Genomic DNA, 23,548 nt, shown 5'->3' with positions numbered 1-23,548 from the left:
GACATGGTTACGAAATGACCAAGGTGATTCCGCCGCCATATCTTTCCCAAGTATTAAAAGCTTTAGTCAATATTTTTAGTTGGCCTTTGAGGTAGGCAGCTGGTCATCGCTTTTCCCATATATAAGGCTGTCTTCGCCCTTTTGGGGATTCCGCTATTTTGCGTAGTTGTCCTATTTCATATAGTTCTCCTTTCTTGCTTCGATTTTCCTTTAACTCAAAGCTTTCACCTAAGTCTTTATTTCCCCTTTCTTCATTTTACCATAGCCATGGTTGCTATGACCGAATCCGCTTGGTAAGGAGAACAGAGCTCCACCTCTGGGCATTTTTCTTTGAGGGGGGATCTTCTTGAGTCGGAGAGGAATGATTGTGGATGGGGGGAAGAGGTAGTATTGCGGGTACCTTCCCCAGAAGAGAGCATCATGGAACATACTGAGGGGTTTTTGAACGCGTATTCATACCCTTTTATGTTGGGCCCCCTTGATAGGGTCGTGCTCGACTTCTATCGATAGTGCCAGGTTATCTTGGCCCAAATCCATCCGTCATTTTGGCAGATAGTATTGATGATGAGGTTCTTTGCAGAGAAAGTAGGGCTCGAATTCACTCTTATCCATCTCATCAGGCTGTATTGGTCTTTTCACCATCGAGGTCTGCTAACCCTACGATGCCGTTCCACCACGCCTTTCATCGTTAATGATGAAGAAGATGGATATTGGGGGCGGATGAGCCAATTCGTCTGAGTGTGGACTGTCGATATTATTTAGTGGAGTTTCTACCATTTCCTGAGGAATGGAATTTTACATGTAAGTGGTACACTCGTGCCTTCATAGTTTTGTTTATGGTGAAGGCAGGCTCAGTAAATGTGCCTTCTTTTCCTTTCTGCAGCAATTTCGTGGATGTCGTGCGAGGTTCCATATCTTCTGTATTGGGTTTGGAAGTTGGCGACCCACTCGACTTACAATGAGTGTAAGTGGCGAGATTTATCTAAGGATAAGTGGGAGAAAAAATACCACGGTACGTGCTATGTGATTTGCTCCCCTTCCCTTTTCTCTCGAAAAAGTGCTTTTCCTTTCTGCGCACTAACTCTGCCATCGTAGATATTGGGGAGTCTCTTAAAGCGAGGTCTTGCCCTTTAGGAGAGGGAGAAAGATCGCTGTCTTCAGGACTGAGGGATGCTAACAATAACAATGAGCAGGAGAGGCCTTTGCAGGATGAAAATGATTGTAGCAGGACGAGTCCGGCCCGGAGGCTTAGAGAGGGCGTATTAGCCGAACCTGCAACGCCCGAGGGTTCTTTGCCGCTAGCTTTTTCTCCCGTCGAAGGCACTTCGGGGGATGTTCGAAGCCGAGGGGCGTGCATATCGGACGATCATGTCCCAGATCGGGGCGGTTCTACTGGGGTAGATGGAACCAAATTAGTAGATGTACGTTTAAGTCTTGAGGAAGCTCAGCGGCTTTACTCGGAGGTAGGTTCAGGCCGTTCGTATCGGTTTTATAGTTTTGTAATTTTTACTTTCTTACCATGTTTTTCTTCCACAGGCTTTTAATAAGCTCAAATCTTAGCTGCTCCGCTGTGAGTCCAGATTGCGAAAAGCCGTTGATGGGGTGAAATCCCTTAGGCTTCTTTGCGATGAGAAGGAATATGAGTTGGCACGTTTATGGAATGAGACGAGTCAAAGCTCGAATTATGAGAGCTATCTGAAGGAGCAGGTAGCTTTGTTATGAGGGAGTGTGTGTTCCTTCTTCTAGTTCCTGAGGCTAACATTTTGTTTATTTCAATTGCAGAAAAAGTCAGAGGACCTGGAACGCCTTCGGGGCGAAGTTGGCCGAGCCAAGTGCGAGTGCGATGAGTTGCGGGCTCGGGCGGATGCTCAGGCTTCAGCGAAGAAGGGTGCTTTGGCTAAAGCTTCTGCCTTTGAGGTTCAACTCCGCTTAGCTCGTGATAATAGCTTGGTTCGAATAGATATGATTATGAAGCTTGAGTCTGAGCTTTTGAAAATAAAGGCCGAAGCTGTGGATGCCCGGGCTGAAGCCATAATGAGCCGAACTAAGACTGACCAGAAAGTGGCGGTCTATTTGAAGGAAGCTGCCGATGCTCAAGCTGAGCTGAGAAGGACTCTTGACCGCGGGGGCAGGAGCAAGGAATATGCTCGGTGTAAGTCTCGAAGGGAAACCCTCGAGGAGATCCATGCTATGGGCTTTGACCCCTCGGAAGAGGTGAAGCGGGCGAGGGCAGACGAACGTAGCGCTAAGTCACTTCTGTCCGACACTGAGGATAGCGAGGATGAGGCCGATGGGCCATAGTCCCAAGGAGAATGTAGATTTTCTTTTCTGATTCTGTATATAGTACTTTCAAAGTACGTTGTAAATGGAGCTTGTATTTTCTCGCATATATGTACGAAAGGAAGCCTTGTGGTTTTATTTTTCATGCATTCCTTTTTGTTTTGATTTCAGCCAGATGAACTGGTCTTTAAGTTAAAAGGAATCCTTAGCTTTATAGCATGGCCTTAGGGCTTATTAGGCTGGCCCGTAGGCTCTTATGCACTTGGTCGGTACGACCTTTTAGTGCAAGCCGACGTTTTGAGCTCTTATGCTTTTGCTTTGAGGCATATTTAGTTAACTGTTTTGGGTTTAGTCTCCGAATTGGGTTTCGACTCGAGCTCATTCGACCCTCAAGTTTTTGAATTTGTTGCTGGCCCTTAGGCTCTTACGCGTTGGGTCGATACGACCTTTTGTTTGTGTTGGCGATGGTGGCTCTTACGTATTGGATTGGTACGACCTTTTATATGTGCTGGCGATAGTGGCTCTTATGCATTGGGTCGGTACGACCTTTTGTTTGTGCTGGCGACAGTGGTTCTTACGCATTGGGTCGGTACGACCTTTTATATGGGCTGGCGACAGAGGCTCTTACGCGTTGGGTCGGTGCAACCTTTTATAGGCTTTATTTTTCCCTCGTTAAGGACTTTTTGAAATAATGTTTTCCTAACTTTTCGACGATTCGATAAAAAACCTCGATTGTGAGTCATTATATGGCGATGACCGAGTACCTCAAGAGGTTTGGCTCGATGGCTGAGTATCTCGAAGCCTGTGTTTAGGAGCTGACTTGGTCGAAGCTCTTTTGCCTATGTCGAGGGTAGCCTATTTAACCGGTTCTTTTCAAAGTATATTCGAAGTAATTGAAGGCCTGTGATTTTATAGCGATGGTCGGGCATCCCCGAATCGCGTTAGTTTGGATAGTGCAGCCTTGTGACCGTAGTCATTTGTGTTTGGATGGAGCCTTTCAGTCTCGAGTGAAGTAGTTTCAGCATCTATATCGAGGGTATGCCTTTTTAGGGGTCTTACAAGTTCGATATATAGCCTTAACTTTGATATCGGGTTTATGCCTTTAGTAAGGTCTTACAAGTTTTGGATATTTGGTACAAGTATGGTGCATGCCTTGCCTGAGGTCTTACAGATATTGTCACTTGGTACAGGTGTGGTTCATGCCTTGCTTGAGGTCTTATAGATATTGTCACTTGGTACAAGTGTTGTTCATGCCTTGCTTGAGGTCTTACAGATATTGTTGTTTCCTTATATAGGTCTTACGAGACCGAGGCTGTCCACATATGGTCTTACGGCCTCGGGTTTTGATAATTCAATGAAGATGGCAATTGACGGCAGTCCCCGAGTCATCAAGGATTTCTCGACTCGGGAGCCATTACTTGTAAACTTGGTATTGCCTAATTCAGGGCTTACGATTTCGGACTTCCCGCCCCGGAGGTCATGCGACCTTGAGTTTTTGACGCCAGTCCCCGAGTGTTCTGGACATTTTTGGCTCTGGGGCTATTTTGTGATCTTGATGTTGCCTCATTAAGGGCTTACGAGTTAGGAGCTCCGACCCGGGGGTCGCATTGTTTTGAATTGTCGATGCTAGTCCCCAAGTATTCGGGAAGTTTTTTTGGCTCTGGGGCCGTTTTTTGCAAAAAATATCGAGCTTTATTGAAACACAAAATGCTTTTGGGAAGTATTCTTTGATTACTTGGTACAAGTATACATGCCTTTGTTGTTAAGGGCTCAGTTGTTCTATATGGACACGGTTCATTCGATTGTTTGGCCCGGTACATTATTTTCCTATCGAGAACCTATTTGGCGTATCTTGGCTTCTCCGAGTAGGTGACCTTCCGGGGGGATACTCCCCAGTATTCGAGGTTGATTGCAAAAGAAGCCTTGAATACTTGTTGAGTCTTCCTTAGGTAGTAGATGGATGTTTCCTCTTTAAAAACCTTACCGGTAAAACCCTTCTTGGGATAAAAATCCAGTCGACGGAAAAGAGTGCAACATATGCTTTTGAAACCTAAGGCCTTCGAATTGGGAAGCGCTTTCGCCATTTCGATCGGATACCTACATTCAGGTCAGCATAGAATGTAATTGAAAGAAAAAACAGACGGTCATACCTTAGTGTAAGATGTGTTGGCGGTGTTTCGAACCCTGATATGTTTCAGTCGCTTGTGATGAGGATGCGGTACGGTCCTCTGCTTTGTTCATTCGGGTACAACCGAGAACATGCCTCGTGGTCACAATTTCACTATTTGTTTATCGTTCAGCCCCTTTGGTAGTGGAGATATTGGTGTTTTGGGTTGCACCGACCTTATTGACTGGTATGGCGGTTTTCCCTTTCATTGTTTTGTTCACCGTGTTGAGTCCGTTGAGGACTTCGAAAGGCAGTCATAATTTGGTCAAGCAATCCAAGCTGCTCGATCACCTTCGATCTGATAATATTGGCCAAGCTACCTGGACCCACAAGTACATGTTTAATTTGAAATGTGTTCACAAGAAAAGAAGTTACTAGTGTGCCATTATGGGGCTGGGATAGAGCCTCGAGTTCACTTATCCCTATCGAGGAATGTTTTTGTTCTCCTGGCCATGGGTTCCTGCAGGGCGCCGACACCTCAAAAGATCGTATGGACGACGTGTTGCAGCTTATCTGCTTCGCTCTTTTTGGTCGCCTCTCTTTCCTGGAACTGATTTTTGGCTCGGTCGCTGAGGAATTCCTGGAGACGACCTTTGTTGAGTAGTCGGGATACCTCTTCCCAGAGTTGTCAGCTATCTTCGGTCCTGTGACCGTGTGTGTTGTGAAATTCACACACTAAGTTATGGTTCCTTTGTGAAGGGTCTGATTGTATATGCCTTGGCCACCTGACGTCTCTGATTTTACTGATGGCGAACACGATGTCTGATGCATTGACATTGAAGTTATATTTCAACAAGCGAGGTGCCTCCGTTAGCTTTGTGTACCTATCGAACCTAGCTCTGCTGACAAGTCCCCGAGGTTTCTGGCCTCAGTCCATCCTTCGATCATTACGGGGTATGTTACGCCTCGGGGCGTTTCTTTTATCTTCAGTATATGCCTGGTATCTTTCTTTGTTTGGCTTTGGCTCTTTTGCCAGAAGCCTGCTGGGATATACTAAGCCCGAGGGAGCTCCTAGTTGGTCGTCTTCGACCCTGATCTTTGACTGGTATCGGTTGTGAACGTCCGACCAGGTCATAGCGGGATACTCGACTAAGTTCTATTTCAGCTGCTTCGAAGCCACTGAGCTTCATCCATTCAGACATTGAGTGAAAGCCTACACTGCCCAGTCGTCGGAGACTGGTGGTAGTTCCATTCGTTCCATTTGAAAGCGAGATACGAACTCTCGTAGCATCTCATTCTCCTTCTGCTTGATCTTGAAGACGTCGGATTTCCTTGTTGCTACTTTGATGGCACCGACATGTGCCTTTATGAAAGAGTCTGCCAACATGGCAAATGAGTCTATAGAGTTAGGAGCTAGGTTGTGATACACATCATGGCCCCTTTCGAGAATGTTTCCCCTAACGTTTTTAGCAAGACGGATTCGATCTCGTCGTCCTTTAAGTCGTTGCCCTTCACTGCACAAGTGTAAGCAGTAACGTGCTTGTTGGGGTCTGAGGTTCCATTGTATTTCGGAAGGTCTGGCATTCTGAACTTCTTTGGAATGGGTTTTGGAGCCGCTTCCTCTGGGAACGACCTTTGTATGAACTTCTTTGAATCTACACCTTTTAGGATCGGGGGTGCGCACGGAATTTGGTCGACCCTAGAGTTGTAGGTCTCGACCTTTTTGTCGTTGGCTTCTATCTTCTTTTCACCCGATTCGATCCTCTTTGTGAGGTCCTCGAGCATCTTTACGATGGTGGGGTCAGCTGCCGACCCGTTGTTGCTTGATCTCTCCGATACCTGCTCGACTGGGGGAGCCGTCCCCGGCACTACTGTGCTGGGAGTTCTCTGGTGACTTTGCAGCTGAGCAATCACTAGCTGTTGTGCCTACAACATTTCAAAAATAATGTGAAGGCTAACCTCTCGTTCTTCCCTAGCCGGGGTTTTCTGAGCTTCTTGTTGGTCTCCTTGGTGCACACTCTTGTTAGTGTGGGAGCTTATATCGACGTGTTGGGCATTGCATGAGACCGCGTCCACGGGAATTGGTTCTGGTGCGTTCTTATGGTTTCGTAGTGGTACACCGAAATCTGGAACACCCACACCATTTTCTCTGTGGTACTCAAGATTGTTGTTTCCGCCTCCATTTACTGAGTCAGACATTTTGACCTGAAATCGAAGATCTTGGACAAGAAAAAGTGTGAAAGATAACTTGCGTTGTGTAGTAAAACCAGCAAGAAAATAATCACTATTATTTATAGCCCCACGGGGGGCACCAAACTATTTACCGTAAAAATGATAATAACAATTAAATTTAATTTTGCGGTTCTAAAAATATGTGATCTTTTTTTATGCTAGTTGTTAAGGTAATAGATGCTAAGTGAAGTATTTGAGATCAAGATATGAGCTTAAGACAAGATGCTCATTAAACCGAATCGCTGTCAATCGAGGCCTCGAGCTTGCTTATTCGGGGCCTCGAGGTCGAGTCCGATGTTTGCCGAGGGTGGTCGATGGAGACAAACAGTTATAATAAAATCAATGATGGCTCTTTATAGCTAATAATAAGAAATAAATGAAGAACAATAAATAGAACACAATAAATATGAGCAATAAATGAAGTGATGAGACCAAGAGAATGTGTTAAAGGGCAGAGAGAATGTTCTTGTGTATTTAGTATTGTGCAACAAGTGTCTACAAAATGACAAGGATCCCTTTTATATATGGGGGGGGGGTCTTAACATAGTAAAAATCATTAATTACAAAGATATGGAGATGGTACAACTAGTTAATGCCTTGATTCGTTTTTGGACTAGTCCACTAGACTTTGTCATCCCTATTTATGCGCCTTGGGAACTCCCCATTTTCTTTCTATTACCGTCGGTCTGTACTGCTCTGAGGTCGAGCGTCGATGGCCCTTGAGGAATGAAACTCGACTGTGGTCTCAAGCCTTCGAGCTTTCGAGGCGTCATAACGACGGAAGATTGGACCATCCGATCTTACCGTATACAAGATGGCATTTGCTTCCCAATTTCCATACTCCCACATGGAGGTTGTCCCCTAGTACTTATCCAAAATTTTCACTTAATTATTTATCCACAAATTTCTAATTAATTGATAACTTCCCACTCAAATTAATAATTAACCAATTATCCACATAATTAAAAATTATCTCAAATTACTTAAAATATTACTCACACTTTATATATCTTATACATCTTACTATCATGATCATGTAGTACCTTATATGACACTAGTCCATAAATACCGGGTATATAGCTTGGACCGTATTTTATCCCAAAATGTCAAACTCGGCCAACCTCTTTTTCTTCAATTCGCTTACCCTCTCACCTTCATGAATTTACTTATCACTTGCTTGAAAAAACATAATACTTATAATCTACAAATAATCTTTTCCTTGAACTGATGTCCATTATCTTACGACAAATTCATCGTAGAATACTATAGGGTATAACATCATCGTAATATAATACTGCGGAGCATAACATCATCATAATATAATACTGCAGTGTATAACATCATCGTAATACTGCGGGGCGTAACAGAGTGTCTTATCATAGCCTCGTCACTACTTCATCGAGGTTAGGCTCGGCATTTACAGAGTACATAGGATCGGTTGTATCATACTACACTTCTATACTTCTTGTCCAGATCCCCATATTGGTCCCATCAATGCTTAGTAGAGATTTCTCGAACCCGTTATTACTAGGGGACTTGAGGTAGAGCTGCACTGCGTTGGCAGACCCTGAAGTCCCCTTCCTACTTTATTGTTGTTTACTTTATTTTAGACAGTTGTATTTCATTTCAGAATCTATTTGTTGTATTCTAGCAGATCATGTACTTATGACACTATTTTCTGGGATTAGACTAAACAGTATTGTTTATAAATTTTATTATATATTTCAAAGTATTTCAGTCTTATTCCCTTAATATTTTGCTCTTAAATTGTTAAATTGATTAATGGTTTAGCAAATGTTGGCTTGCCTAGTAAGTGGATGTTAGGCACCATCATGGCCTCGTGGTTGAGATTTTGGGTCGTGATAAATTGGTATCAGAGCACTAGGTTGCCTAAGTGTCACGAGTCATGACCAAAATTAGTAGAGTCTTGATGATCGGTATGGAGACGACTGTACTAATCTTGTAGAGTCTATAAGGCTTTAGGAAATTTCACTTTATTTCTTTCTCTATCAGAGCGTGAATCATTCTTCTCTTGTTATCTTACATATGGTGAGGACACGTACGACATTTGCAACTGATCAGAAGCCAGAGCCTCAGGTTGTAGCCACTACCAGGGGTAGGGCCCGGGCCCGAGGTAGAGCTAGGGGCAAAGGAAGAGCTCAACCTAGAGTACGCCCAACGGAACCTGTTGTGGAGCCTCAGATGGAGCAAGATGATGAGATCCCTATTACAACCGAGCCATCTGGACCAGCTCAGGTCCTAGAGGGGTTCATTGCTACCCCAATGTTTCATAGTTGGCTGATGAAGAGTATTGCACAGGCCAGTGTTCCTTATGGCCCCAGTCGTCTCTTAAGCTGGGGATGAGCCCAAACTCCCGCTACTCACACTCCAAAATAGATGGCTCATCGTATTAGACTCCAATAGTTCTACCAATTAGGGCAGTTCAGCCTATTATTGCTACACAACCCGAGGAGAGAACCGTGATGTCAGTTGGGGGGCTCAACAGGTTGGATAATTTCACCAAGTTATTTCCCCCTCAGTTTGGTGGTACACCTTCTGAGGACGCCCAAGATTTCTTAGACTGTTGCCATGAGATATTTCACAACATGGGTATAGTGGAGTCCAACGAAGTTGCCTTCACTACGTTCAAATGTATGGTTCTGCCAAGAGGTGGTGGTAGGTGTATGTTCAGGGCAGGCCAGCAGGTTCGCCTCCTGTCACTTGGGCTCAATTCTCACAGTTATTCTTAGAGAAGTTCATCCCCTTCACTCAAAGGAAGGACTTTTGTAGTTAGTTTGAGCATCTTCAACAGGGTAGCATGACCGTTACTAAGTATGAGACCAGACTGGTGGATTTATCATGCCTTGCAGCTATATTGATCCCTACTGAAAGGGAGAGCGTGAGGAGATTCATAGATGTCCTTACCTATTGCATCAGAATACAAATGGCCAGAGAAACCGAGGATGATATTTCTTTTACCTGGGTAATGGAGATTTCTAGGCGGATCAAGAGGATTCATGGTCAGAGTAGAGAGGCGACATCTAAAAATACCATGTCATTTTGGTGTTTTTAATGGTGCCTCATCTAGAGGCAGGGGTTCATTTGGTAGAAGCCATCCTATCAGGCCTATTTTGTTAGCACTTTAGGTATATAATGGTTCGCTAGGTGGTCACGGTGCATATGGGTCTAATTTCGAGCAACTAGTATCTAGTGCACCTTCAACTTCTACTAGTTAACCACCACTATAAAGTAACTATAATGGTCATTCGGGTCGTCAAGGACAGTCTCAGACTCAACAGTTACGCCAGTTGGGGGTTGCTTTGAGTGCGGAGATGAAGGTCATATTAGGAGGTACTATCCTAGATTGAGGAGCAGCATGCCACAACAGGGTACTCGTGCCATAATTCCGGCACTAGTTGCTCTACCACCCACACAGCTAGCTAGAGACGGGGGTTATGTAGCCTGAGGTGGTGGACAAACAGTTAGAGGTGGAGGCCAGTCAGTGAGAGTCCGTCACAAAGGTGGAGGAAAGGTTGGTGGGGCTCAGCCTAAAATGAGGAGGATGGAGTCTCTAAAATATCTCGTCTCTTTTGGTTTGAACCGCAACAACTGGCTACATAGAAAGACCTCTAGTGTCTGATAACCATGAGTCAGCTGCTCTGGTGTATGTGCGAAGAGAGTTTGGGCCCCTCCATCAGCCTGAAAGGTAGCTAGAGCAACAGGGATCATGCTCGCTTGAGCAAAACTCGTATATACACTCAAAATCTAAGCCAAAGTCTCCTGATGTCCAGGTGTAGCAATAGGTCCCTCCGAAGATTGAGTTGGTCTCACTAGCTTAACAAAATCGGGAATTTGCTCCTCAACGGAAGCTACTGGTGGCTCCATGGTGGTAGATCTAGCAAGGTCCTCTAACCGTGACGCGTGCTCCACCCCCTGCCTTTGCCTCGACCCTAGCCTGGGTACTGGAGCCTGCTCAGCTGTACCAGATGAACATGTCCTCGCCATCTATGAGAGAAAAGTAGTGAATAGATTAAAACTTCATGATAAACAAATTCACACAATAGAGAATAAAAGAAGAGAAGTTTTTCCTAATAGCTATGTAGCATCTCGAAGATAAGTAAAGAGGTCGATGTACCGATCCGCAATGCTCTACTAGACTTGCTTATGACTCATGAGACCTATGCAACCTAGTGCTCTGATACCAACTTGTTACGATCCAAAACCACCACCGATTGTGATGATGGCTAACCCACTTTCTAGGCAATCTAGTCAAAAAATAATAATGAAGCATGATAACAGATTATAAAATAGATAAGTCTGAAGACAAATAACCATAGATAATACTAAATCATAATACAACTCCCCAGAACTAGTAACACTGAGTCATGAGTTTTATACTCTAAAGTACGAATACAAGTCTGAAATACAAAAATACTGTCTGAATCAGAAATAACAGTAAATAAACATAGATAGAGACACCAGGGACTACGATGAGGAAACATCTCTACCTTGCTCTCCAAAACACAACAAACATTTTTTGCTCACAAGGCTCAACTTGATCCAACTCCAGAATCTGCATAGTTAAGTGCAGAGCATAGTATGAGTACAACCAACCTCATGTACTTTGTATGTACCTTGATTTAACTCGGCGAGGTAGTAGTGGCAAGAATTACCAATGATACTCACTTAACAAACTGCTCAGTTCATAAATATACAAGAACACAACAATGGTACCAAACTACGCATGAAATATAAGAATAACCAAATTAGTGCACATAGGGAATATATGCGCAAGTCTTATTACAATTTAACAACTCAGCATATAGAGAAGATATGCATTTATTACCAAAGGATCATCAATGTTAGCATATAGAGAAGTGTATTAATAATAAAATCAATGTGCATAGGTTAACATATGGAGAAGATATATATCGTGCCTTGACTTTCCAATCAAAACAACATATAGAGAAAATACGCATAAAGAGGCATGTATACATTCCAAGACCAGAATATAGAGAATATATGCGATAAAATGATCTATACACCCAAGGTGTTTGCAAATAGAGAATAGATGCAAAAAACAAATACTGATTTGTTTTCCTCATATCGCGTGTACATCATCAAGAGAGAAACATGAGAGGACGACCCTAGGGGGATGGATCCTTATCCACACATTACATGGACAACTCACATGCCATAACATAATAACCGTACTGAACACTCACATTCTATCATAACTCAAACGCACCGACCATGCACGTGCTATTAATCTAGTCCACATCACACATAAAACATATACAAGAATACATGTATACGAACAATGGATATCAAATCGCAAACTCATGGACATAAAAGTGACATGCTAAGGTGTATGCATGTGCGAAGTGTACTTCCATATCTCAGATTAGGCTGCCACAAAATAGCAATTACCATGGTTAAACAGGAAATTTACCTATGTATGATCTCTAGCATGATTCAAGTAGCTCACGAAGGGGTACGAACATATTTCATGATAGCAAAAAGCTTAGTATTCAATACAAGACATAATATAGTCTAAGCACTATCCCGAGCATAGTTATAAACCCGGTGCACGCACACATACCCATCCTCCGCATATGCGTCACCCTCGGCACGTAGTCATCATCAACAATTCAAGAAACTAGTACCACAAACCAAGGCTAGGCAAGATACTTACTTCAACAAGACAAATTAATACTAAGAAATGTCTTCCCTCACAAATCGACCTCTGAACGTATCTAATCTAGCCAAAAACAACTCAATAGCGTGAAATAAAGCTATAGGAATCAATTCCAAACAATAAAGCTTCAATTTTTATTCAATTCCTAAAAAATCAACAAATGTCAACCTAGACCCACATGGTCAAAAGCTGAATCTAAGGATAGATCCTGATTACTCATAACTCCATGAGTCCAAATATGTGATTAGATTCCAAAATCAAGTCCAAATCGACCCTCAAATTTCCAAATTCTCTTAAGTTGTAGGCAAAACCCCCAATTTCCCTCTTTCAAATCCATGTTCCAAGTGCAAAAATTTATGGGGAATTGAGATACATAATCAAGTCCAAGTAGAAAATACTTACCCTCAGAGTAGTGATGAAAAACTATCCAAAACTCTCTTCTAGATGAGCTCAGAAACTCCAAATAATGAAAAATTTACCAAATCCTCGAAATATACGTCTGCCAAGCAATTTTTGCATATGCAGACAAATCCATCGCAAAAGCGATGACACTTTTGTGAGTCCATTCTCGATCTACAAGGGTCACATACTCACCCGCCTTCGCACATGCAATCAAATTTTCCGCATCTACGAAAGTTTATGTACGACACTAAAATCTACATCTACACAACCCCTCAACCTGCCCATCCTCGAAGGCTCAAGCAGCAACTCTGCAGGTGCAACTTTGCACTCATTCTACGCAAAAGAGACCCTTCACAGGATCATCCCACTTCACAAAAGAGACCAGCCTCCGCACCTGCGATCAAACATTTACAGGTGCGATGCACCAAAACCAAAATTGCCAAACTATTTCCAAATGGTACGAAACCAAATCGAAACATACCCGAGTCCCCCGAGACCCCGTCCAATCATACCAACAAGTCCGATTACCTAATATAAATGTATTCCAAGGCTCAAAACATCACAATAACATCCAAAATCATGAATTACACATCAAAACTCATGTTACATAAGTCTTAAGTTCAAGAACTTCCGAACTTCAAACCAAGCGTCTGATTTAAGCCTAACTAATCCAGACTATATCCAAACTTTACACACAAGTTCCAAATGATAAAACGAACATATTCCAAGTTTTGGAAGAACAATCCAAATTTGATATCATCAAAGTCAGCCTCCGGTCAAACATATGAACTCTCCAAACCTCCAAATTGCCAACTTTTAGCAAATATGACCAAAATATCCTTGGAACCTCCAAATCCAAATCCGGACATTCGTCTAAGTCCAACTTATCATGACTAGAAAATCCCAACCACGGGCCGTAATGACGCCTAACATCCTTGCTAGGCTAGCCAACATTAGCTAAACCATTAATCAATTTAACAATTTAAAAGTAAAATATTGAGAAAATAAGACAGAAATACTTTGAAATATATGATAAAATCCATAAATAATGTTGTCTAGAGTAATCCTCAAAACTGGTGTCACAAGTACATGAGCTGCTAGAATACTACAAACAAAGTTTGAAATTACATACAACTGTCTAAAACAAAGTAAAAAGTAATAAGGTAGGAAGGGAATTTCAGAGTCTGCGAACCCTATGCAGCTCTACCTCAAGTCTCCTGAAAAGAAGGATTCGAGTAGTTACGATTGTGTGCTGTTGGGACCAATATCGGGATCTGCACAAGAAGTGAAGAAGTGTATATGAGTACAACCGACCCCATGTACTCTGTAAGCACCGAGCCTAACCTTGATAAAGTAGTGAAAACGATATGACAAGACATTTACTATAAACTTATGCGAGTATAAGCAGAAAAACAATAACAAAGTAGAGAAACAACTAATTAACATGATAACCGAAATAAGGAATAAATGACAATAGGACCTAGAATATCATCAATTATCAGTCTCATACTACAAAATGGTAACGAAAACTAACAAAACCAAAAATAACTATAAAACAACCTCTCTGTTGCGGCGCGTAACTCGATTCACATATGTATACTAATACCGTTGCGGCATGCAACCCGATCCCCATATGTATATATAATAATGTAGAGGCGTGCAACCTCATCCACATATATATTATACTGTTGCAGTGTGCAATCTGATCCACATATATATAATATTGTTGCGGTGTGCAACCCAATCTACATATATATAATACTGTTGCAGCATGCAACTTGATTAATACATATATATATACTACAACCAACTATGACATATCTCACAAAGTAAACATAAAAGGTAACTAATATGCATAAATTCTCTAAGACTATCCAATATAACATATTAAAGTGACATAGAAAGCAAGTAAAGTCAAAAGCGAGAAAAAGCATGAGACAAGTAATAGAATCTATCTAATAACATGTAGAACATAGAACAAGTAAAGGCAGACAATAAAAAAAAGGAATGGATACATGAAAATATGTAGCAAATAGAGGCACGTAACAAGTGAGGGCATGTATTTAATAAGTAATAACATGTAGCAAGTAAAGCAAATAACAAGTAAAAATATGGAATAAATAAAGACATGATATAATTGAAGACAAGCAATTAACTAGTCCACCCTGCATGCTTATACCCATGACAATACATATCTCGGCATCTCGTATATATGCCGTCTCCACACATAAAACACATAGCAAATTACCAATCAAGTTCTAATTCCCTTAAGTCAAGGTTAACCACGACACTTACCTCTTTCTAGAAACAAATCAACAATCCAACATGACTTTCCCTTTGGAACAAGCTCCAAACCAATCGAATCTTGTCAAATATTGTTTAAATACATCAAAACAAGCTTTAGAAACTATCCCCGTACGATAAAGGTTCAACCTTAACATAATTGATAAAGTCAACTCGGGCCCACGCATTCGAAATCCGAAATTAAGATCAAATCCCGATCCCCCTCCCCTCGGAGCCCGGATATGTGATTTGTTTCAAAATTCGACCTCAATTCGAGGTCTAAATCTCAATTTTACAAAATTCCTAAATTCTATCCAAAACCCCTAAATCCCCTCTAGATCACAAATATGGCGTATGCTTTGCAAAAGAGAAACCTTTAGTTCCTACTTACACTTTTCATTTTTGATCCTAACATCGGAATGCGAGGCTCACAATTGTGATCAGGACTTTGCAAATGCAAGGCCTGCAAGTTCAACACACTAGATTTTGCATCAGCTATCCAAAACCAACCAAAACACATCCGAAATTCACATGAGCCCCTCGAGCTCCAATCCGAACATTCAAACAAGTGGAATAACACCATATAAACTCACTCGCTATATAAATCATTAAAATAACATCAAATATCAAGAATCAATCATCAAAACTTAGGATTTTCAACTTAAAAACTCATTTTTCTAATTTTTCACATAATGCACCAAAACGACCTCGGGTCACTCAGGACCCCAACCAAAGATGCATACAATAACAACAACAACAATAACAAAAAACCAGTGTAATTCCACAAGTAGGTCTAGGGAGTGTAGTGTGTATGCAAATCCTGCCCCTACCTTGTATAGGTAGAGAGGTAAAACTTAGGATTTTCAACTTAAAAACTCATTTTCTGATTTTTCACATAATGCACCAAAACGACCTCGGGTCACCCCAGGACCCCAACCAAACATGCGTACAACAACAAAAAAATCCAATGTAATTGCACAAGTGGGTCTGGGGAGGGTAGTGTGTATGCAGATCATGCCCTTACCTTGTATAGGTAGAGAGGTTGTTTCTGATAGACCCTCGGCTTAAGGAATGCTAAACAGAGGGAGACCAATAATAACAATATCAAGAGGGAAAACAACAAAGATACTACGTGTAATAACAGAGATCAGAGAAAAGACATACCAGAATATTACTATCAATACTGATAGGAATGACATAACATAGAATGAAAATGATCTGGGAACACTAAAGTGTAAGAATAATAATAATACTAATACTACTGGTAACATGAAACTGCCGACTACCTAACAACATTCAATCCTAAATCGCGACCTCCGCACCTTCATATTGAGGATTATGTCCTCTATAAGCTGAAACAATGCCATGTCCTGCCTAATCATCTCTCCCCAACACTTTTTAGGCCTACCTCTACCCTTTCTTAGACCTGCCATGCTCAACCCTCTCACACCTTCTGACTAGGGATTCGATGTCTCTACTCATCACATGCCCGAACCATCTCAACCTCGATTCTCGCAATTTGTCTTCCACAGGGGCCACTCTCACCTTGTCCCTAATAACTTCATTTCTAATCTTATCTTTCCTGGTATACCCACACATCCATCTCAACATCATCATTTCTGCTACTCTCATCTTTTGGACATTGGATTTCTTGACTGGTCAACACTCAACATTATACAACATAGTCGGTCTAACTACCACTCTGTAGAACTTGCCCTTAAGTCTTGGTGGAACATTCTTATCACACAAAACACCAGATGAGAGACTCCATTTCATCCACCCTGCCCTAATACGATGTGTAACATCCCCGTCAATCTCCTTGTTGCCTTGGATAACAGATCCAAGGTACTTGAAACTCTTGCACTCCAAGTATTATGTTTTCGTCCTACTCAACTTGAAACATTTAGACTCTAGGGTCTGTATCCAAACCTCCAGCCTATCATTAACTCCATAGCGTGTCTCATCAATTAGCACTATATCATCTGCAAATAACATACACCATGGCACCTCCCCTTGGGTGTGTTGCGTCAACACATCTATTGCCAGAAGAAATAAAAATGGGCTAATATCTAATCCCTGATGTAGCCCCATCAACACTAGAAAGTGTTCTAAGTCTCCTCCCACAGTCCTTACCCGAGTTTTAGTACCAACGTACATATCTCTAATCACCCTAGTATATGATACTGGGATACCACTAACCTCTAAACATCTCCATAGAACCTTCCTTGGGACTTTGTCGTAGGCATTTTCTTGGTCAATGAACACAATATAAAAGTCTTTCTTCCTCTCCCTATACTACTCCACCAGTCTCCTCACAAGATGAATGGCTCCAAAAATATCATACGAATCTACCGAAATCGTCAAAATACTAATCTGATGTCATATACCAAAAATGTTGATCGTGGTCAACTCTAGTCATTTTTAAAACCAAAAATCACACTTTATTTAAATTTTCACATATGAACGTTCCAGAAAAGGACACAGACCATGCACGCAGGTCATAAATTATCAAATATAGCTACAAGAGGTCTCGAAACACAAAAAAGGGAGGTAGTATTCAAAACGACCTATTTGTTCATTTCACATGATTAAATTTAATCGAGCCTGCAAGAATTAGTTTCATTCAGGTATACATATCAAGATCTTAGTTTATAAAAGGATGAAATCCCAAATTCAAGACTTTAAAGTGCGACAACGTTAATTGGAAATAATGCTGTGCATGCTCAAGGAGGCTACGAACTAGTACTATATTATATTATTATAATAATAATAAGCGTAGGAGGTGTTTTTAATGTTAATTGAGGTATAAGGATAACCCTAGCACAAAGTCAAGTGAGAAATTACACGGCAGACCTGTATTTCAAAGGAGCTTGCACAAGCTTCAACTTCAAACAGGCATACCTGCCCATGTATGAAGAGTTAGGTAGTGAATTACCTATAAAATTAAAGGTTTTTTAGTCTAGTTTCTAATGCAATAAATCTTTAATCAATCCTATCTTGGTACAAAAGGTTATCTGTATTTTATTATGGACCTCCACAATGCACTATAAATACAAGACACTTGACACCTTTAAGGTTAAGTCAGCCAAATATTATATTTTATAATGATATGGCGGCTCAGGTACTTTTATCCTCTAAGACCACAAGCACTCATATAAGAGGGAAAAAGTAATTGTGAGGTCCACTATGAAAATGTGATTTTAGTTTTACTATATTTTTATTGACATACCCAATTGATGATGTTATATTCCGTATTCTATTTATGCTTCATATGCTTATTGAGTTGTTAGTAGGTGCAAATGTCGATCACGTGCTATTATTTCTTCAAGGCTAGACTTGATACTTATTACATATCGTGGTTTTGTACTCATACTATATTTTTATTTATTTTGTGGTACCCATTGAGATGAGTAGGAGCGTGTTATTGGAGACTTTATGGTGAGCTTCAATGCTTGATCTGGTCCGCAGCACATGGAGTCCTCATTCCCTACTTATTCACTTTTGTCTATGTATTTCTTTAACAAACATATGCTATTGTTCAGTTGAAACTAGTTACTCTTATTAGATGCTCGTGATGTAGTGATACCAGGTTTTGGGCGTTTGTTAGATAATTGCGCTCGTGTTTAGACCCTGTCTTTGATTATGTACTTATGATATTGTTTTGATATTTATTCTGCATTATTATTTATATCATGAAATAATTAATGGCTTAGTAATTGGATCCTATTGTTGTTGTTGAGTGTCGACTTGCCTAACGAGTGTGGTAGGCACCATCACAACCTTTGGTGGGATTTTGAATAGTGATACATATGCTAAGTGAATCACTTTCCCAAAGCATGTCAATCATTTTGAATCATGTGTAATTACTTCCCTAATCTAATGAAATGGTATCCCAAGAATATTAATCATCCTCTAATGTGCTACTTGATACAACTAATCCCGTGCATAGCACGAGGCCCTTGCGACTTAATCAGTTCATGTGATCTAGTGTACGAGGCCCTACTGGCTTAATCACTTGCTCATGTGTAACATTACTCTCAAATAATTAAGAATATGTGTAATTTACAAAGATCAAAATTCTCTAAAGTAACATAAATTGAAGTGCTACATTGAACATTCCAAAAGACTTATATGATATAAGATGGTAAGACTTGACATGTGATTCTATAGGTTATTTCCTAGCCCCCTAGTATACTCATTTTATTATGCTTTATTTGTCACTTTTATGAGCTTCAACACTTTTATATGTTATTCCGTCTGTCCTACATACGAGTACAATTCTATATGTACTCATGTCCCTTTTGCCGGGAGTGTTGCACTTGAGTTTTGGATTAAAAATGTGTACAAGTATTCCCAAAAGCTAACTTGTTGTGTTTGTTTGCAGTGTTTGGTCAAAAAGAGATAAGGATATCATAACCAGCTCAAAATGAGTGAAACCTGCACAAGTTCAAAGCCAAGTCAACTAAGAGCTACACCAGAAAACCAACCGCGGACACGAAGCACCTACCGCGACAGTGATCCTTTTATCGCGGTTCGCGGTGGCAAGATTCAGAGAGATGCAATTATGGAATTCTCAAGTCACCACTGACCCCGGTGCTTTTATGCGGAAGCAGTGTCTCCACCGCAACAGTGATTCTTTTACCGCGGTCCGCTGAGAAGAGATTCAAAGAGTCAAAATTGAAGCTAAAATTAGAAGACCGCGGTCCACGGTTGACTTTTATGCGGCTGCGGTAGCCTCACCGCTGCAGCGGTCCATTTTCTGCTATCAGTGGTACCTCCATCAGGGGCATTTTTGTTTGAAAAATTTAACTGTGTATAAATACTTCTATTTCAGAATTTTAGGTCATCTTATCAGTAGTGAGCACGTGAAACCGCCGTATTTCCCTTTTAGAGTAATTTTGTAGCTTGTTTAACAATTAATCTTATATTTTTATCTTGTAATTAATTTTTATGGATTATTCTTCATCTCAATCTATGATTTCTTCTTCAATTATGAGTAGCTAAACTCATTAGCTAGGGTTGTGTCTCAACCCTAGTGTGGGTATTTAATTGGTCTCTTATTTTAGGGCTTAGATGTTTATGGGTGATTGATATTTGGCCTGATTTATGTTTTCTATATTGAATTAGTGGTTGCAAACACTAATTTATGCCGTTTTGACTTAGGCTCTTTTTGAGAAAGAGAGACTAAGTGTAGGAATTTCAGGCCAACAAGGAATTGTGGTGTATTCAAGAGATTGATAGCCCCAATTAAAGGGTTAAACCTAAATATAGTACTACCCGACTTGAGCCAACATTGCTTGCACAAATTGAACACCCAATTGGGCTTGAGAAAGCCAATTAGGACAAAGTCACTCAAACTACCGAGAGGTCTAGAGTGAGTAGCTTCGTGCATTGGCTATATCATGATCCCAGCTATAACATTATTGCCCTAAGTTCTAGATCCCGTTAGATACTCACCTAGGAGTAAGTCACTTCCCTAGTGTCTCTTTACCCATTTAGAAAACCCTACAAAAATATCTACTTAGTTTAATTTCGTTCATCATTAGTATAAAATTAGAAATAGAAAACAAACAAAAGAATGATTGGAAGTGCAATCAAGAGCACTACACATTGCTAGATTAGATAGGAATCCAACTCCAGACATTATATTAGCTCCCTGTGGATTTGATCCCGACCTTCTCGGGTAAAAGCTGCATCGACCGCTCTTGCCACTCCATAGTGGTGTAGGGTTGGAACCGATCACTTTTTGGCGCCGTTGCCGGGGAGCTAAACGGTTTTGGCTATCTATCTAAATAGTTTTGTGTCTTGTTTTTATTTCCTTCTGTGATACTAACTTGTGTGTCTCGCCAATTCAGGTACAAAATGGCAAACAATAACAATGATCCTCTTGGAAACGTTATCCCGGGTGAGGAGGTCGATGATAATGGTGAAGATGAGGTGCCTCTAGTACCTCAAAGACAAAGAAGTGGCCGCTAGGCCAATGAAAATATTCCAGAACCTCCCTGCCTCCTCCAAGAGTGGCTCCTCGGGTGCTTCCAAATGAAGGATACGCAAGTGTAATTGTCCCACCCTGGATTCGGGCAGGCAATTTCCAAATTACAAATGTGATGTTGACTTTATTGGAGCAGCGAAGGTATTTCATAGGTGCTCCCCATCTGAATGCATATAAACATCTTAAAGGCTTTGTGGATACCTGTTGTGGGAGCAGGCAAACAAATGTGTCAGAGAATGCATTGCGACTGAGATTGCTTCCTTTCTCACTTCGAGGGAAAGCTTTGGACTGGCTTGAAAGGCTTCCCAACCATTCCATCACTACGTGGGATGAGTTGGTGGACATGTTTATAGCCAAGTTTTTCTCACCAGGGCATATGACAACTTTGAGAGATGAGATTTTGGCCTTCAAACAGGAACCTAATGAACCACTTCATGAGATCTGGGAGAGATATCGGACAATGGTGAAAGAATGTCCGAATAATGACTTGACCGAAGCAATGATTCAACAAACATTCTACCATGGCATTAATATGACCAATCAGTGTGTAGTGAACCCAGCTAGTTGGGGGAAATTTTATGAACACACCTTACAATGAGGTGTGTGAGATATTAGATGAGATGGCAGATACTTCCTCAGCTTGGCAAAGTCGATCCAATGTGCCATAGGGTGACCCTACTATCATTCACTTGCACAAAGAGCTCTATGATCATGGCCAGGCAATAGCAGAGTTAACTACAACAATGAACCAGTTGGCAAAAGCTCAATTGCAACAAGTTCACGCGCCAAGACAAGTAAATGCTGTGGAAGGTGTTAACATGTTGGTCAACAAGAGGCGACAAAGAGGTCAACAAGGTCAAGGTAGTCCGGATCAATATGAACAAGGTAGTGGGGGTTTCAATCAAGATGAGGGCTATGATGAGCAAAATGAAGAAGTACAGTACGTGAACAATTACCAAGGACTAAGGGGCAATGCTCCTAACCAACAATAACAGTGGAGATCCCAAGGAAATTGGGGGAATCAAAACCAACAAGGCAATAGAAATTGGGGGAACAACAATCAGAATTGGGGCAACCAGAACAATAAGGGCAACTAGAGTGGCAACAACAATAATTGGGGAGGAAACAACAACCAAGAGGGTTGGAATAATGGCAATCAAGGGAATCGGGGCAAGGCTTCAAAGGCCTCCGATTTATCAACAACTAAACAACCCACCTCCATTTCCGTCTCAAGATCCTAGCTAATCCAACAATGAGATGTGAAGGATCGAGATGATGTTTGAACAAATGATGAAAATGAACGCTGACTTCGATGCCCAGTTGGCATCCCACAATACTTCAATCCGGAATTTGGAGGTTCAACTTAGCCAGATTTTGCAATCTTTGAATACTCGCCCTAAGGGGGCTCTACCTAGTAAACCCGAAGGGTAGTAACAACACCCGGCATGCAATGACGATGATTACTAGAAGCGGTCGAGGTGGTGATGTGAATACCTCCAAGCAAAAGGAAATTGTGAGTGATGAGATTCAAGTGCAAGATGATTATGATCCTTTAGTTGATGAGCAAGTGAGTGAAAAGAATGTGAATGCGGAAGTGAGGATTGATGTTCATGATAATGAGGTGGAGACTCAAGATGATGTGAACCCGTCTAGGGAATACGTAATCGACATACCAAAAACGGTAGTGCCCAAGGCTAAGGCTCCCTTGCCAAGGCCTCCTCCACCTTACCCTCAAAGGCTTGCGAAGCAAAAGAATAAGAACCAATTTAGGAAATTTATTGACATGATGAAGAGCTTATCAATCAATATTCCTTTGGTCGAAGCTCTTGAGCAAATGCCGGGTTATGCGAAGTTCATGAAAGACTTGGTGACTAAAAAGAGATCCATGAATTGTGAGACCATCAAAATGACTCACCAAGTAAGTGCAATTGTGCACTCGCTGGATCCAAAGCTTGAAGATCCTGGCACTTTCATCATCCCATGTACCATTGGGAGTGTGAATTTTGCTAAGGCATTGTGCGATTTGGGAGCAAGTATCAATTTGATGCCTTACTCCGTGTTCAAAACTTTGGGTATTGGTCAACCGATGGCTACTTCAATGAGGTTGCAAATGGCGGATAGAACAATGAAGAGGACGCATAGAGGGAGACACCAGGTCCTATGGACCCCTGCAGGACTACCTTGGATCTCCATGTGGACTGAAGGCAGCCACCCAAGCTAAGGTCCAAAAGTTGCTGCTCCGAGATCTGCATACAGTGCAGAGTGTAGTATCAGCACAACCGACCCCATGAGGTTCCGGTCATATTGGGAAGACCTTTCTTTGCAACTGGGAAGGCCTTGGAGTGTGTCAATGCTTTGCATAGAATGGGATCTTACTCTTATGAGCCTCTAAAGCTCTCTTTGGATCTTGAGAATAGAAAGACTCCACCAATAAAGCCCTCAATCGAGGAACCTCCCGTGTTGGACTTGAAGCCTTTGCCTCCACACCTCAGGTATGAATTCTTAGGCCCTAGTTCAACTTTGCCAGTTATTCTTTCCTCTTGTCTTACTAATA

The 23,548-nt window shown here is 41.4% G+C and overlaps 2 protein-coding genes across 2 annotated transcripts; both read left to right on the top strand.

Moving 5' to 3' along the window:
* The first annotated feature begins 858 nt into the window (after positions 1–858).
* Positions 859–2,301, top strand: LOC138877533 (uncharacterized). Its single transcript, XM_070157147.1, has 4 exons — positions 859–1,012; positions 1,096–1,463; positions 1,561–1,707; positions 1,783–2,301. Exons 1-4 carry the CDS (start codon positions 859–861, stop codon positions 2,299–2,301), a joined length of 1,188 nt encoding a protein of 395 aa, XP_070013248.1.
* A 20,143-nt stretch (positions 2,302–22,444) lies between these two features.
* LOC138877532 (uncharacterized) lies at positions 22,445–23,215 on the top strand. The gene has a single exon (XM_070157146.1). It carries the CDS (start codon positions 22,445–22,447, stop codon positions 23,213–23,215), a length of 771 nt encoding a protein of 256 aa, XP_070013247.1.
* The last annotated feature ends 333 nt before the right edge of the window (positions 23,216–23,548 follow it).

Source organism: Nicotiana sylvestris, chromosome 9 (genome assembly GCF_000393655.2).
Source record: "Nicotiana sylvestris chromosome 9, ASM39365v2, whole genome shotgun sequence".
NCBI classification, from domain to species: Eukaryota; Viridiplantae; Streptophyta; class Magnoliopsida; order Solanales; family Solanaceae; genus Nicotiana; species Nicotiana sylvestris.
This window is presented reverse-complemented; position numbering and strand designations above follow the sequence as displayed.

Bases quoted from the DNA above. Each gene is read 5' to 3' on its own strand.
- LOC138877533 (XM_070157147.1), top strand. From the start codon at position 859: ATGTGCCTTCTTTTCCTTTCTGCAGCAATTTCGTGGATGTCGTGCGAG. The intron at 1,013-1,095 runs GTACGTGCTATG...CTGCCATCGTAG, and splicing joins GTGGGAGAAAAAATACCACG to ATATTGGGGAGTCTCTTAAA. The intron at 1,708-1,782 runs GTAGCTTTGTTA...TTTCAATTGCAG, and splicing joins AGAGCTATCTGAAGGAGCAG to AAAAAGTCAGAGGACCTGGA.
- LOC138877532 (XM_070157146.1), top strand. From the start codon at position 22,445: ATGACGATGATTACTAGAAGCGGTCGAGGTGGTGATGTGAATACCTCC.